Source organism: Macaca nemestrina, chromosome 11 (assembly GCF_043159975.1).
Source record: "Macaca nemestrina isolate mMacNem1 chromosome 11, mMacNem.hap1, whole genome shotgun sequence".
Classification (NCBI taxonomy): Eukaryota; Metazoa; Chordata; class Mammalia; order Primates; family Cercopithecidae; genus Macaca; species Macaca nemestrina.
Genome location: NC_092135.1, coordinates 132019909 through 132034047, shown reverse-complemented (window position 1 = coordinate 132034047; position 14139 = coordinate 132019909). Strand labels below are relative to the sequence as shown.

Sequence of the window (14139 nt, the reverse complement as noted above, 5' to 3'; positions counted from 1 at the left end):
ATTCACTCACTTGCTCATCAACATTTATTGAAGATCTCCTGTAGGCTGAGTTGGTGAAGCCTGCTTTTGTAACCCAGCCTTAATGTTCCAAAACACATGAGACTTAGAGCAGATGAACACTCAGTTAGAAGGAAAGACCCAAAGTCAACAGCGGGGAGGAAAAGCCTGATGGAGGAGCCAGTAAGATGGACATATGTACACATACATGGTATTGCCAGCCAACTGCTGTAAAACAACTTTCCTCACCAAGGTCACTCAGGTGGGTTCCCAATCTCATGGGAAGACTGAAGAGAGTGACAGCCTCCCTCAGTGACTTTTCCCACTATTGCCAAAGTTGAAAATACCAAACAGAATTGTATAGCTCTAAGTAACAACTACAAGCTCCTTGCCAGATCCTTCCTGCCCATACAATGTTTCTGAGAATTATGAGACGAAGGCATCTTTAATAATGAACCAGTGAGCATTCGTTTGTTTGTTGTAATGGTGGTTGATAATTTTTTTGAACATGGAAAGCAAAAATGGAGGGAAAATGGTAGCTTACGTGGCCTTGGAATCTTTGGTAAAGAAGACACATTCTCGTTTCTTAAAATTTGCTTGAATAAAATTCGCCAAGTCCTTCAGAGAAAGCACATTGAATAACACATTACTAATTCATTCTCACCCCTTGCTGATATTAATGAATACCAAATATGATGTAACCCCACTTCAAGGGCTTTAAGAATTTACCACATATTCATAGCATCCAGCATTGGTTCATGCCTTTAGAATACACAAAGCTTTTTTTAAAGATGCAGACATTATAATTTTTATAACTAAATGGAAAATTTTTCTAAAAGTATTTTGGGCTTATCTTGTATATAAACAGTATTATAAATAAATATAAATCATGTTTTAAAAACATAATTAAACATAATATAAAAACATATAAACTATGTTTTTCCACCTCTAAGGCTACCATGGAGAATATAGGCATTGGATGATAGTTTTTCATAAATAATATATCAATGCAGATTCCCATTCCTCTTATGCTTGCTGTTTAAAAGAAGACATATTCCAAAAACCCTTCATAATTGTATTTATCCCTCCATGAGCGAGGTAGTTAGGCACATCTGGGACCTAATTCTGACAAAAAACCAAAAGCCTTTATAAACCAAAAGCTTCCCTTAAGTTGGCAGAAGCAAACTATTTGGAAACAAATGAAAACTCCTTTAAAAATACCTACACTCCTCAAAGTGGAAGAAGGTATTTGCATCATGTAGGAAACATCATAGGATTGGTAGCCAGAATATGTAAGCACCGTACATCAGTAAGAATGAGACAGGCAATCCAATGGAAAAAAATATGGCCAAAGACAAGAGTAAGCATTCATTGAGAGAGAATAAACCATAAACACATGAAAGGAAGCTCAACCTCATTCACAATGAGCAAATGTAAAGGAAAACCACAGTGAGATCCCATTTCACACCCACCAGGTTAGCAAAAATATCAAAGGCAATAAACACCCAGCATGGTTGAAGGGGAGGGCAGTGGGATTCATGCCCAGCACAGATGGGTAAGTAAACAGATACAGCCATTCCCAAACGTTGTCCACTATTGCCAGTAAAGTTACCTCCCTGAGGAAGAGTCCCTGGTGGAGAAAGGCAGGATTGTCCCATGAATGACTTGCACACTCAGAATGCCTGGCAAAGCTGCCTGGCAATAAATTTTCAGCCTCAGAGGGCTGCCTTTCCCTGGGAAGGTGGGGCTGCTAGGAGCTTCCTCTCCCCAGCAATCCAATGCCACTTCCCACAGCTCACCAGATTACTGGTAGCTGGAGTTCTCAGACAGCTTTACACACAGGTGGCCTCATAAGACATGCCACTGATACCAGAGCCAGCCCTGACTTCTTATCCCCCCCCTCCCCCAGCAAGGCTGCCACTAGCCATGCACTGCAAAGGGGGAAGTCCCCTCTCCTGGATGAAGTTCACAATGTGCCCCATTCCCTTTCACCCTCTGCCACTGCAAGTCCTATGGTATCAGAGAAAGGTGACCACGTGCCTTATCTTCCCAATCCTTTGAACATAAGTTTCCCCATAAGTCCTGTGTCTTAAACCCAGACCCCATGAAAGAGAGATGTTTACCTTCACCCACCAAGCCTCAACTCAAAGAATATTTTCCGGGTAGACATGGCTTCCACATCTAAGAATGTTAAAAGCGGTATTGCTCTTAATAGCAAAGCCCGGAAACCCACATGCTATCCCCCTTAGGCTGAATAAATAAACATAAGCACACAGTGGGGCACAGCACAGCCGTGAAATAAATCAACAATGGTTACACATCTCACCGTGGATGAATCTCAAAAACAGTTTTGAGGAAAAAAAAAAAAAAAAAAAGGAACTCACAAAAAAATACTCATAGTACAATTCCATAAATGTTCAAACCAGAACGAAACTAAACAATGTATTGGGCCGGGCGCGGTGGCTCAAGCCTGTAATCCCAGCACTTTGGGAGGCCGAGACGGGCGGATCACGAGGTCAGGAGATCGAGACCATCCTGGTTAACACGGTGAAACCCCGTCTCTACTAAAAAATACAAAAAATTAGCCGGGCGCGGTGGTGGGCGCCTGTAGTCCCAGCTACTCGGGAGGCTGAGGCAGGAGAATGGCGTGAACCCGGGAGGCGGAGCTTGCAGTGAGCTGAGATCCGGCCACTGCACTCCAGCCCGGGCGACAGAGCGAGACTCTGTCTCAAAAAAAAAAAAAAAAAAAAAAAAAACAATGTATTGTTTAGAGAGATGCATATACTCAAGTCATAAAATTATAAATAAAAGCAAGGAATGGGTAACACAAAATTCAGGATAGTGGTTATAACCTCTGATAGGAGAGAGGAAAAGCCAATGGGCGGCCACATGGGGGCGATATGCTATTTCTCAAGTGGGTGGTGGGCACAAGAGCATTCATTTCAATATTCTTTTTAAGTTGGAAATTCACCTGTATACATTCTTTTCTATGTATCTTTCAACACAAACATTTTGAAAGCAAAAATAACTTCAATGCTCACCTGTACAGTTTTGAAAGTCTGTGATGCCCATTTTTACTTGTAATTTTCTCATCCACTTAACTAATTTCCAGTCTACTTAACAGGAAGGAAGAAAACAGCTGTGGAAGCTGTGTAATCAATGATCATGAAGGAAGGGTGATGATTTTTAAAAACTGCTTTGTTGCTTAAAAAACCCTCTGAAAATGCACTTTGCAGAGGTGTGCGTGTGCTTGGGGGCAAAAAGGAACCCCCCAGAGCTGAGATGCTCCTGCGTGGCCTCAGCAGTTCTACCCATAGAGATGCCTGCATCTGGGAGGGGGTGACCTGCAGGGGCTGAGGAGAGGAGACCCATCCAGCAGGAGGTCACAGCAGCAGGCTCGAGAAAGAGTCAGCCTCTGTCCATCTCCCAGGGCTCCGATGCTGAGGCCAGGTGGATCCCTCCAGAAAGGCCCTCCCAGAGGTGCTTCGTCACTGGGGTTAAAGGAAGAGAGCAAGGGGGTAAACACTGGAAAAGCTACCACTGCCCCTGACCCACTGTTTGCTTCTCCCGTGGCCAGGACTGAGGTGAGACTGGGGAGCAAGTGTAAGGAGGTGTTCAGTCCCTGCAGGCATGCAAGTGCAGGGGCAGCCCCTGAGGACTGGCACCTCCTTAACTTTTGCATCAGGGGTGCCTCACTTGCCTAGTCCGGGCCCTGGGAGGCAGACCCAAGCTGGGGGAGAGCAGGTTTTTGTGTGTGTGTTTGTGTGTGTGTTTTCTTACAGCTCAATGATAGATCACAAAGTCAGCCCCCATGAAACCCACCAGTGAGATCAAAATCCTAAACAACACCCCAGAACTGCCCCCCACCACCAATTCCTACTTTCCAAAGCTAGGCACTATCCTGACTTTTTAACACTGTAGTCCAGGAGAACTGGATGTCAGGCTGGAATGTTGTCTTAATTTCTTGACAAATGAGAGTGTTGGACAGGATCTGAGAGCGGGTGGAAAACCTGCAGGAGGGAACTCAGCCCAGTGTCAGCAAAGCCAGGCACAGAGTGGCAGAGAGGTGCTAAGGACACACCTCCCGCTGGCACCCAACCCAACTCCAGCTCACCCAAGAAGCCACGACTGGGCACGTCTGTGTCCTGAAGGCAGCGTAGAAGCTGGCTTGGAACCAGGAGAGACGGTACGAAGGAGTGCAGCTAGGAGGCCATTGCAAGAACAAATGCAGATGGACCCAAACTGAGACCCTGGCCATAGAGCTGGAGAAGGGACTGAGATTCAAGACCCAGACCAGAACCAAGAGCACTGAGCATTAAGTAGTGAAAGGGATTGTGAAGACATGGCATTTAAAATTTCCTAAAAGTCAATATGCAAATGCGTGATTTAACGCCTTATGAAGGTTACAGCGAAACCTTTCAAACAGGTGATGCGCATGACTTACGCTTTCACTGTAAGACAAGTCTGTGCTCCGAGACGCGCTGGAGTACAGGGTCCGGGTGCTGTCCAGAGTGCCGTTCCTTCTGTTCCTCATGCTGAGCTTGGCTCCCCCAAAGGACATCTTTTCTGTGGCGATGGGTGGAGGGGATAAGTTTGGGTTACAAACAGTAAAAGGGCTTCCTTCAAAGTTTCACCCCAATACCTCTTTCCCTCCACCCTCTCCCCTTTGCCACATGCAATGTCCCACACTCCATTCAGCCCATCACAGTAATTGTGCCCCTGCCCCTAATTCCTCTTCACCCTCCAAGACCCAGATAGTGTTTCCACCCCTCAGCCCATTCTCCCTGGACCCTCACCCCTGAGTCAGGATCCCTTCCTGGGCGCCCCCTCTTTGCAGTGGCCGAGTGCATGGCCCCACCAGACTACAAGCTCTGAAATGGCAGTCTGTACCACATGCATCACAGTGCACTACATCTGAGGGGCTTGCAATAACTACTTGTTAAGTAATAAATTGAGAATGAGGGGAATCTACAGAGCAGTCTATGGCTAGCAGCCTGTATTGGCCAGAGGACTTGGACCTCAGGCAGAAGAGAAGACCCCTGCCCCTGAAGGGTGGTGGGTAGGGCTTGGGGGTCAGCATGCCCCAGGTCATCCTGAAACTCTAATGCCCAAGACTTCCCTCTTGGGCTCTGGAGCAGGCTGCGAACCTGGGCATTGCAAAACCTGATCTGTCATGCAATGCTTCCTCGGGTCCCCGCTCTGTTTTTCTCACTCTAAGATGCCCCCATCCCATATTTCAGGAGGCCCCTCTCTCCTCGTCTCCCAAACTCTAACTCAGACCCATATCCCAAGCTCGAGACAGAACCCGTCAATACCTACTCAACCTCTAGGGTTGTCCTGCAGACACAGTAAATGAAAACACCATCCTGCACGCCGTGTCTCCCTGAGTCCCCTCCTCCTGGCTCCAAGCTCCTCCCTGTCTGTCCCACCACATCCCAGTGGCAGTCCTTCCTCCTCACCCCTTCCAAGGCTCTCGCGTTGTCTCTGCACTTGGCAAGGGGTCCTGCTGGTCTCCAGCTCTCCGGCCCGGCTGTGCCCACCTCCCTCTCTCTCTGGGCCTGCCTTTCCTATCTGGGGTCCCACACCCTGTCCAGAGCCCTCTTCCCCATACCCCTCCAGCTGTCATCTCCTGCTCATCCTCTAGGCTCAGCTCACTCATCACTTCTTCAGGGAGATGCCCCACAACACCCAGGCTGGGCAAGTGTTCACCTGCCTCTGTAGCCCCTTCAACCTGCACCAAGCTGCGGGCATCATGATTTGTTCAATGGTCTGTTTGACCCCTGTTAACTTGCTGAGGCCAAGGACTGTATCTTGTTCACCACTAGACTTCCAGGGCCTGGCACAGCGCATAAAGGAGATCTGCATGAATATTTATTGGACGAATAATTTGATTGAATCGATACCCCCTCGCAAATCCTCCTTCGGTTTGCAAACTACTTCCACATCACCTTCTATAACTCCCAAATGCAGAAATGTCTAAGATACAGAGCAGACCCACCACTCAGCCACACTCCGCTCTCAGACCCTCAGCCCAGCGACCATGACTCCTCCGTCCAGATCGCCCATCCCAGGCCAGCCACAGGCCTCCCACGCCACAGAGACTGTCACTGCTTTAAAACGCACTCCGAATGGTTGGTCTAGACTGTTTAAAACAACAAGCGCTTCTTTTACTTCTCTCCCCAGGCATTTCAAAGAGAAGCTGAGAGTATTAATTGGCACTTTACATACATTATTGCAAAACCACAAATCAATCCTGCAAGGTATTCACTATTATTCCCTTACAGCAAATTGCTTCTAAGTAGGGCACCAATGCTTAGGAAGTGACTGCATTTGCCTTGAAATGAAAAACTGTTTATTTCATTGCACCAGCAAAGGGGTATTTTTGCCTTCAAATCACATTTCTATCAAAACATTGGGAAGTCATTTAACAGATGCAACAAATAGCCCTCCTCTGACATTCCGGATGCCTTTCTCAGCAGCTGGTAGTCTCAGCTGGTTCTCTGAGACCAGCTGATATTCAAGTTGGTTGACTCTGGGTCTTGGCATACAGTCTTAGAAAACAGCTATCCCAGGACTGCAAGTTTGTTGATCTTCTAGACACATTCTGGCAGGACTTCAGTCTCGGAAGTGGAAGAAGCATTGGAAGAAGGAACCTAAGGCCTGAGGCCCAAGAGAAGCAATATGGGAAGAGAGCGCCTGGGGCCCTGGAGAGTGAGGGAAGGGGTCTGCTGAAAAGGAGATGCCCCTGAAAAAGAGTGAACGGGAAAGGCAGGCGGAGAAAGCCGATCCCTTGGTGCATCACGTGCCAGGGAGAAGTAACAAAATCACACTGCCAGATCCAGTGATCCAAAATTCCCTGGAAAAAAAATGGGCAAAGGGCTGGGATGTCCATGCCCAGCATGAGTCCTTCTGCTCCTGACTCGCCCACCTTGGACTTTTTGGTCAGTGTCAGGAGAAGGTCCCTGGGGATGATCTGAGCACAGCAAAGCCTAGGAGGAACCCGTGAGAAGCTTTTCATCCACGGGGATCTTTTTATTTCATTCAACACTTTTCCCCCCAACACCATAAAAAGAGTTCTGTTTTTATTAGAGTTTTGACCTGATAAAGAAAATCCTGATGGCAGCCTCCCTGCTCTTCTTTCTGCCCGGCATGTTCCCCTGGTTCTGAAGTCCTGGTATTTTACTGATTCTAACCAGATACTGGTCCAAAATTTTTACATTGATCATAAGCTCTCTTTCCATGCATACTCAATTTTGGCTGTTTTTGTTTTTTTCCAGCTCTGGACAGTTTGTTGTTGTCATTGTTTTATTGTTTTCTGGCTACAGCCTCCACAGGCAGGAGAGAGAGTGAGGTGCTTCCCCAGGCACGATGGAAGCTGAGACTAGAAGTCTCAAGACCCACCAGTGAAATACTTAATTGACAGTCATCCTTATTTCTAATGAAATTGGCACCCTAATCAGGTGTGGCAAAGACTGGCAGCATCGTGTGACCCAATGTCAAACCAGAGAATGTGCTCAAGATGTGCAGTGGATGCCGACCCATGGAGCCCCACGTGGTAACCTGGTGCCAGCAGCATTGGGTAGGCAGAGCATTGGCAGCAGGGGACATGGCAGCAGGGGACGTGGGGCTGTGTTTCTCCACTTTAACCCACCCCACCAAGGAAGGAAAACCCCTTGGTACAGCTGCACCAAACCTGGCTGTGGCCATTGCTAGAGGAGCCATGGAGAACACTGGAGATTCATCATGTCAGTAACAGGCCTTTCAGAAGAAGAGAATGTTCTACTTACAAGAGACACAGTCATCAAAAAATCAACAGAATAAATCTTCCCTGAGATAAAGAAAGATGTGAGTCTTCACAATAAGAATCTCACTGGGTCCGCTACCAAGCAAAAGTAACAGGGCCGGAGGTATCCAGATGAAATCATTTAAGTATAAGAATAAACATAAAAACGGCCAGGCATGGTGGCTCACGCCTGCAATCCCAGCACTTTGGGAGGCCAAGGCAGGTGGATCACGAGGTCAGGAGATCGAGACCATCCTGGCTAACACAGTGAAACCCTGTCTCTACTAAAACACACACACACACACACACACACACACACACACACACACACACAATTAGCCAGGCGTGGTGGTGGGCGCCTGTAGTCCCAGCTACTCGGGAGGCTGAGGCAGGAGAATGGCGTAAACCTGGGAGGCGGAGCTTGAAGTGAGCCGAAATCGCACCACTACACTCCTGCCTGGGCGACACAGCGAGACTCCGTCTCAAAAAAACAGAATAAACATAAAAACATACAAGCAATATAGCAGAAAAAAATTACTAAAGGAGAAAACCAAGCTGGTATAAAACTTCTCTTCTTCAATACTATGAACTAGAAGAAAATGGAACAGTGTTTATATTTTTTTAAGAGGGAAAAGATTGTGATCTAGGAATCGTATCCTGAGCCAATTCAGCTGTGAGTGCAGTAGAAAGACACACTCAGGAATGGGGAACAAGGAAGGCAAACACTCACATAACTTTAGGCAGTTCAGGAAAGGGAGACAGAGAAGCTGAAGGGAAAATATCAGATATAAATAATAAGTAGAGATGACGTGGTAGAGGTTCGTTTTCAGTGTAAATGCTTATATTTTATCTCAGTGCACAAAGAATTAAAGAAACTTACTAAAATATTACATAAAACAAAGGAACCAAAGAGAAATAAGTGAGCTAAGGATAAATTAAGAGAAAGAGACTGGTTAAGTGAGGGGTTTATCCAGCCACAGGGGAAGCCTGTTCCGAGGTCCTCAGGGGGCACTAGAAATCATGCCCTAAACTTACTAATGGCCAAAGCAAAGGGATTGTAAAAAGAAAATACAATTTTAGGACCTTCCAGGTTGATTATGCCAAGGGGGAAAGTGAAGCTCTGAAAACAGAGTCACATAACATGGCTATTTTTGCACAACCCTTTCTGACTGACCTTTGCAAGGGTTGTGCAAAACCAAATGATGTTATTCCTTAATCAGATTCCCTGTCCTTCATTTTAACCTAGACTTACTGATGTTGGAGACAGAGACCCTTGCGAATGTAACCTCTTTACAATTGACTGTTAAGCAACCCCCTTACAGTATAAACAATAGTAGTCAATCAAATCTTACATCTGTACAGCAGACTTCATACAGAAAATGTGTTTCTGGCTGGGCATGGTGGCTCACGCCTGTAATCCTAACACTTTGGAAGGCCAAGGCTGGTGGATCACTTGAGGTCAAGAGTTCGAGACCAGCCTGTCCAACATGGTGAAACCGCATCTCTACTAAAAATACAAAACTATTAGCCGGTGTGGTGGCAGGCACCTGTAATCCCAGCTACTCAGGAGGCTGAGGCACGAGAATCCCTTGAACCTGGGAGGTTGCAGTGATCTGAGATCATGCCCCTGCACTCCAGCCTGGGTGACAGAGTGAGACTCCATCTCAAAGAAAAAAGAAAATGTGTTTCTGTTCAGCACCCCTGGTTTTGCCTGTATAAATGATCCTCCCTTTTCCCCATCCCAGGAGCAGTGATTACCATCCTTTGCTGTCATTCTGCTATCTGGATGGCTGCCCTCATCTTTGCACTTGAATAAACTTTTTAAATTGGATCCCGAGCCTTTTGATTATTTTAGGTTGACAGGATGAACACAGTCAGTTACAAGCTTCATGGCATCCATGAACTAACTTCAAACCCACATTCCCTGATACAGAGACCAGGGTGAAAAAAACTCCTGCATTTGGGGACAAGTAGGCTGGGGAGGATGGGGCGACTGTAAAGGGGCAGGGTGAAGGGGCTTTTCCAGTGATGGAACAGTTCTGAAATTTGGTTGTGGCAGTGGTTACGCAAATCTACTCATGTGATAAAATTGCATTAAACTATACACACATGAATGAATGCATGTCCAAGTGGTGAAATCTGGGTCCGGGCGTGTTAGTTCATGCCTGTAATCCAAGCACTTTGGGAGGCCAAGGCAGGTGGATCACCCGAGGTCAGGAGTTTGAGACCAGCCTGGCCAACGTGGTGAAACCCCATCTCTACTAAAAAAAATAACAAAAAATTAGCCAGGTGTGGTGGTGGGCACCTGTAATCCCAGTTGCTCAGGAGGCTGAGGCAGGAGAATCACTTGAATCCAGGAGGCGGAGGTTACAGTGAGCCAAGATCACACCATTGTACTCCAGCCTGGGTGACAAGAACTAGACTCCATTTCAAAACAAAAAAGGTGAAATCTGATAAAGCCTTTGCCTTGTGCCAATGCCAGTTCTCTGGTATCAATCTTGTATGATAGTTATGTGAGATGTCACCACTGAGGGGAACTGGGTGAAGAGTACACAGACCCTCTCTACACTTTTTCCTCTTCCACTTCCTGTGAAACTATAATTATCTCAAAATAATAAGTTAAAAGAAAAATGTCTATGCCAGAAGGACACTGGGCCACATAGTGGTAAATATCCCTGCACAGCCATGCAATACTTAAGGCACTAAACTTAGCCTGGTTGTTTCTTAGAATGTCCTAAATGCAAGTTGAAGCTATGCCATTAAAGCACAATTCAATGGAGTTATCTCCATGGCAGGCCCAAAGGATGGGACCTTCATAGAGAACTAAGGATTTGTCCAGTTCTAGGATTTACTTGTTTAACTATGTAAAGCTTTGCTTTCGTGTCCTTAATCAATAATCTCAATTATTTCTATTGATGGTCTTTACTCTCAAAAATTTCAAATAGGCCTGATGAATTTAATGGACTCTTAGTGACCACCATAGAGATAACCTCAGTAAAAATTAAAATCAAAATGGACTCTTGAAATACCGTTCACATTTTTTCAAAACTTCGCAATAGACCTACCGTACCTATCAGGAGAGACAGCACTTACAAACTAAGGACCAACAGTTCCTACAGTTTCTCACACAGGAAACTATACATCACCCTGCAGCCCGACTCACTGGACTCATTAAAACCCAGAGTGCTGGGCCCCACCTCAGAGCGTGAGATGTCTGGAGTGAGCCCCAGATTCTGTATCTCTAGCAAAGTTCCCAGGTGCTGATGAGGTGGCCTCAGGACCACATTTAGAGGACCACCGGGCCACAGATCACACCAAGGACCCCCTTGTTCTTAAACTACAATAAAATGTTTCCAGAGCGTGTAATCAAATCTTTTCAAAACACATGCATGTAATTGATGGGATGTTCAAGAGGTGATATCATGTCAATTTTGGCTTTGTGTTCTTGTGTAGTCACAACTTGAACGTCTGAACATTACAATTTGTCCTGCTTGCACATACATACATCTCCATCAGACCAGGAACACCATCCAAATGTCAGTAATAAATAACTGCTATGTATTGTGTCATGTCTATTATATGCCAGGCACTGTACTTGTAATAAAATAATAATCTATGTAACTCATGGGAAGATGGATCCATGTATATCATGTGTTTCTGATGATCCATGTAAATGATCATGTAAATGATCCATGTAAATGATCCATGAGTTACATAGATTATTATTTTCTCCTTTAGATGGATGACAAACCAAGGCACAGAGAGGTTAGGAATCTTTCCCAAAGTCACACAGCTGATAAGTAAAGGATGCAGAATTCAAAATCAAGCAAGCTGGCCTGAGAGCCCAATCTTAAACATTAAGCTAATTTGTGCCACTTTAATACAGCTTTGGGAAGAAATAGATGGTCATCTTAACAACGTGAGCACACTGCCAAAATTTAAACAAAGGATTACAAACCTCATTTTGTTTGTTGAGGGGAGAGGCTGGCCATAGTACTGTTTTTATTATCAATGGTCATGAATAATTTTAAATAGTCTAGAAGTCACCCATGAACAACAGAATATTCATGCATCCTTTGAACTCAATGCAAAAAAAAAATAGTGTGCTATCTTATTATCCTAAGAAAAAAAGGCTTCTGGCGTGTTTTATAAGTTGCTTTTTAGCCCACCTATCACCATGGTCACATCAGTCCTAAAGTGTCATTTTCAAGCAGGATTGTCTAGTTCTAAGTCTCTTTCTGATTAAATTGGGGTGGGGGAAGAAACAAGATGTTCTCCTTTGCACACTGAATGAGAGGGAAAAACTTGTTCATGCTCTAAGGAAAATGCTCCAAAGGGCCCCACACCAAACCCCAGCCATCTCCACTCTTTGAGCCATCAATTATTCATGAAATGGTGAGTATAACACTTGCAGAGGCTTCAAATGTAAATGACACCATCCAGAGAGATCTCCTCCACTCTTATTTTGGCAGGGGCATGGCAGTGGTGCATACAAGGGTTCCAATAACCTGAAAGGGTCACTAGGCACCTGTGCCTCCACGTCTCAGCCATCACCAGGAGAGAGTTAAGATTTATTTTGTTATAGGCATTATCCTGTTTTTCTAATTGCCTCTATCTGCCAAATTTTTTTAAGTTTGAATAGATGGATGAAAACTAGGAAAATAGCAAAAGCCATTGGAGGTTCCCAAAGTCATTGACCCCAAGGTATCCTGCTCCAAAAAGTAGAAGTGAGAAACAGGAGGTAGATACAAGCAGCAGGTGATGCTCCAAGATGCTATCACTGAGAGCCTTTTAGAATAAGAGGAAAGGCGGGGACCCTATGGAGCCTGGACCCCTACTGTCTTCGCAGATGCCAAGAATGATATCAGTTCTTAGGCAAGACAAAGATAATAATAATTATTATTATAAATTGTAATGTAATTATATTATTTATATAACAATTATATTATTTGTAATATAATTATAAATATATTCATAATAATAATAAACAGCTTTTTTCCAAATTATAAAGAAATATGCATCCAAAGTCACAACCTTGGAGGTAAGTCCCTTGCACTGTCGAGATTTTGACAAGCTAAAACTTCTATCATGATAAGTATATTTGTGTAGCACATATAGAATAGACTTAAGGAATAACCACTTCCTTATGTTCAGCTCAAGAATCCTAACACTGAAAAAGTCAGCACTGGCAATAGTGGGCTGAAAATTAAATGGAAATAAAATCTTTAATTATTCATGCAGCCCTTCCATGTTTCTCTCTTGCCTCTAAATAATACAAATGATGAGCATGTTTCAACGGGCTGGAAGAACGGAAGGAAACACTGTATGTACAAACAAGCCAAATATACCCTCTCCTATCATTATCAAAGAATATTTACTCTTTGAATGCATTATCTCCTGATGTTAATTTACATTTCACCATAGTCTTGATTCAAGAAAAACTTGTTTTATTATGTTCCCAATAGGATTGCTTCAGATAGTCTGTTGCAGAGTTCAGATGCCAGTGAATGTTTCATTAAAGCTCATTTAGGGAGTTTCTAACTCTTTCAATCAGAAAAAGAAAATTGTAACTCTATTTAAAGTCATTCAAAAATCCGGCAAAGATTTCCACATTTCTAAATAAATCTGAGTGAGGATTAGATATATCTGTGAACCAGCATTTTGCTTATGCCCACAACTCTTTGAGGAATTTAAATTTTTGTCTTCCTTTAGTTTCAAATCTTCATAGAAAACCTAAATGATGCCCCTCCCAGAGACACAAACTCGTACTATTCTACAAGTTACAGCAATGGCAACATTTAAGGAGAAGCAAAAAGCAAATGTTGATGACATACCGTAAGTGATGGTTTTTATCAAGCAGGATTTTCTTTCACCCAAGGATCCTGCTGGTCTCTCCACACAGGGGGAGGAAAGCTTTTATAACTGGAATCTTCTTAGCCCCGCCTTCTTCTCTGAGGTTCTTTTAAGCAGAGGAACAAAAAACTTAAGCCACTGAAATTGCAAGAAGACTCCTAAAGCCTCCGCGCACAGTAGCAATTTAGCAATGGAATACGAGTAGGGAATGGATAATTAGCGAACGTGATATTTTAAATGCTAACAAAGAAATGATACCAAATTCCCAATCTTAGCTTGACAGTAACACCATAGTATGAAATCATTCTAATATTTAATTTCTGCCATTAATGGCACATTTAAAAACCGCAAATAAAATGGGAAATGCTTATTATAGAAAGTGATGAAAAGATTAATAAATTAAAAGCTCTTAATTAAGATTAGGAAAAAAAATTATTAGAGGAAATTTAACCAACATTGCTTTTTCACAGATTTTGTGAACTTTCCTCATACCAACTAAATGCAGT

The 14139-nt window shown here is 44.1% G+C and overlaps 1 protein-coding gene across 7 annotated transcripts in view; it reads right to left on the bottom strand.

The window, feature by feature from the left end:
- LOC105473878 (transient receptor potential cation channel subfamily M member 8) overlaps window positions 1-13749 on the bottom strand; it is a 97652-nt gene extending 83903 nt beyond the window's left edge. For 3 of the 7 annotated variants that reach the window (XM_011728023.3, XM_011728022.3, XM_011728024.3), the window contains exons 1-3: window positions 13615-13746; window positions 4442-4563; window positions 542-615 (exon numbers count right to left, since the gene is read on the bottom strand). In XM_011728023.3, coding sequence (XP_011726325.2) covers window positions 542-615; window positions 4442-4558 — 191 coding nt within the window. In that variant the 5' untranslated portion in view covers window positions 4559-4563; window positions 13615-13746. Of the gene's footprint in view, window positions 1-541; window positions 616-4441; window positions 4564-13614 lie in introns of all 7 variants that reach the window. The other 4 variants (XM_011728027.3, XM_011728026.3, XM_011728032.3 and 1 more) reach the window with 2 other exon arrangements.
- Between the last annotated feature and the right edge of the window lie 390 nt (window positions 13750-14139).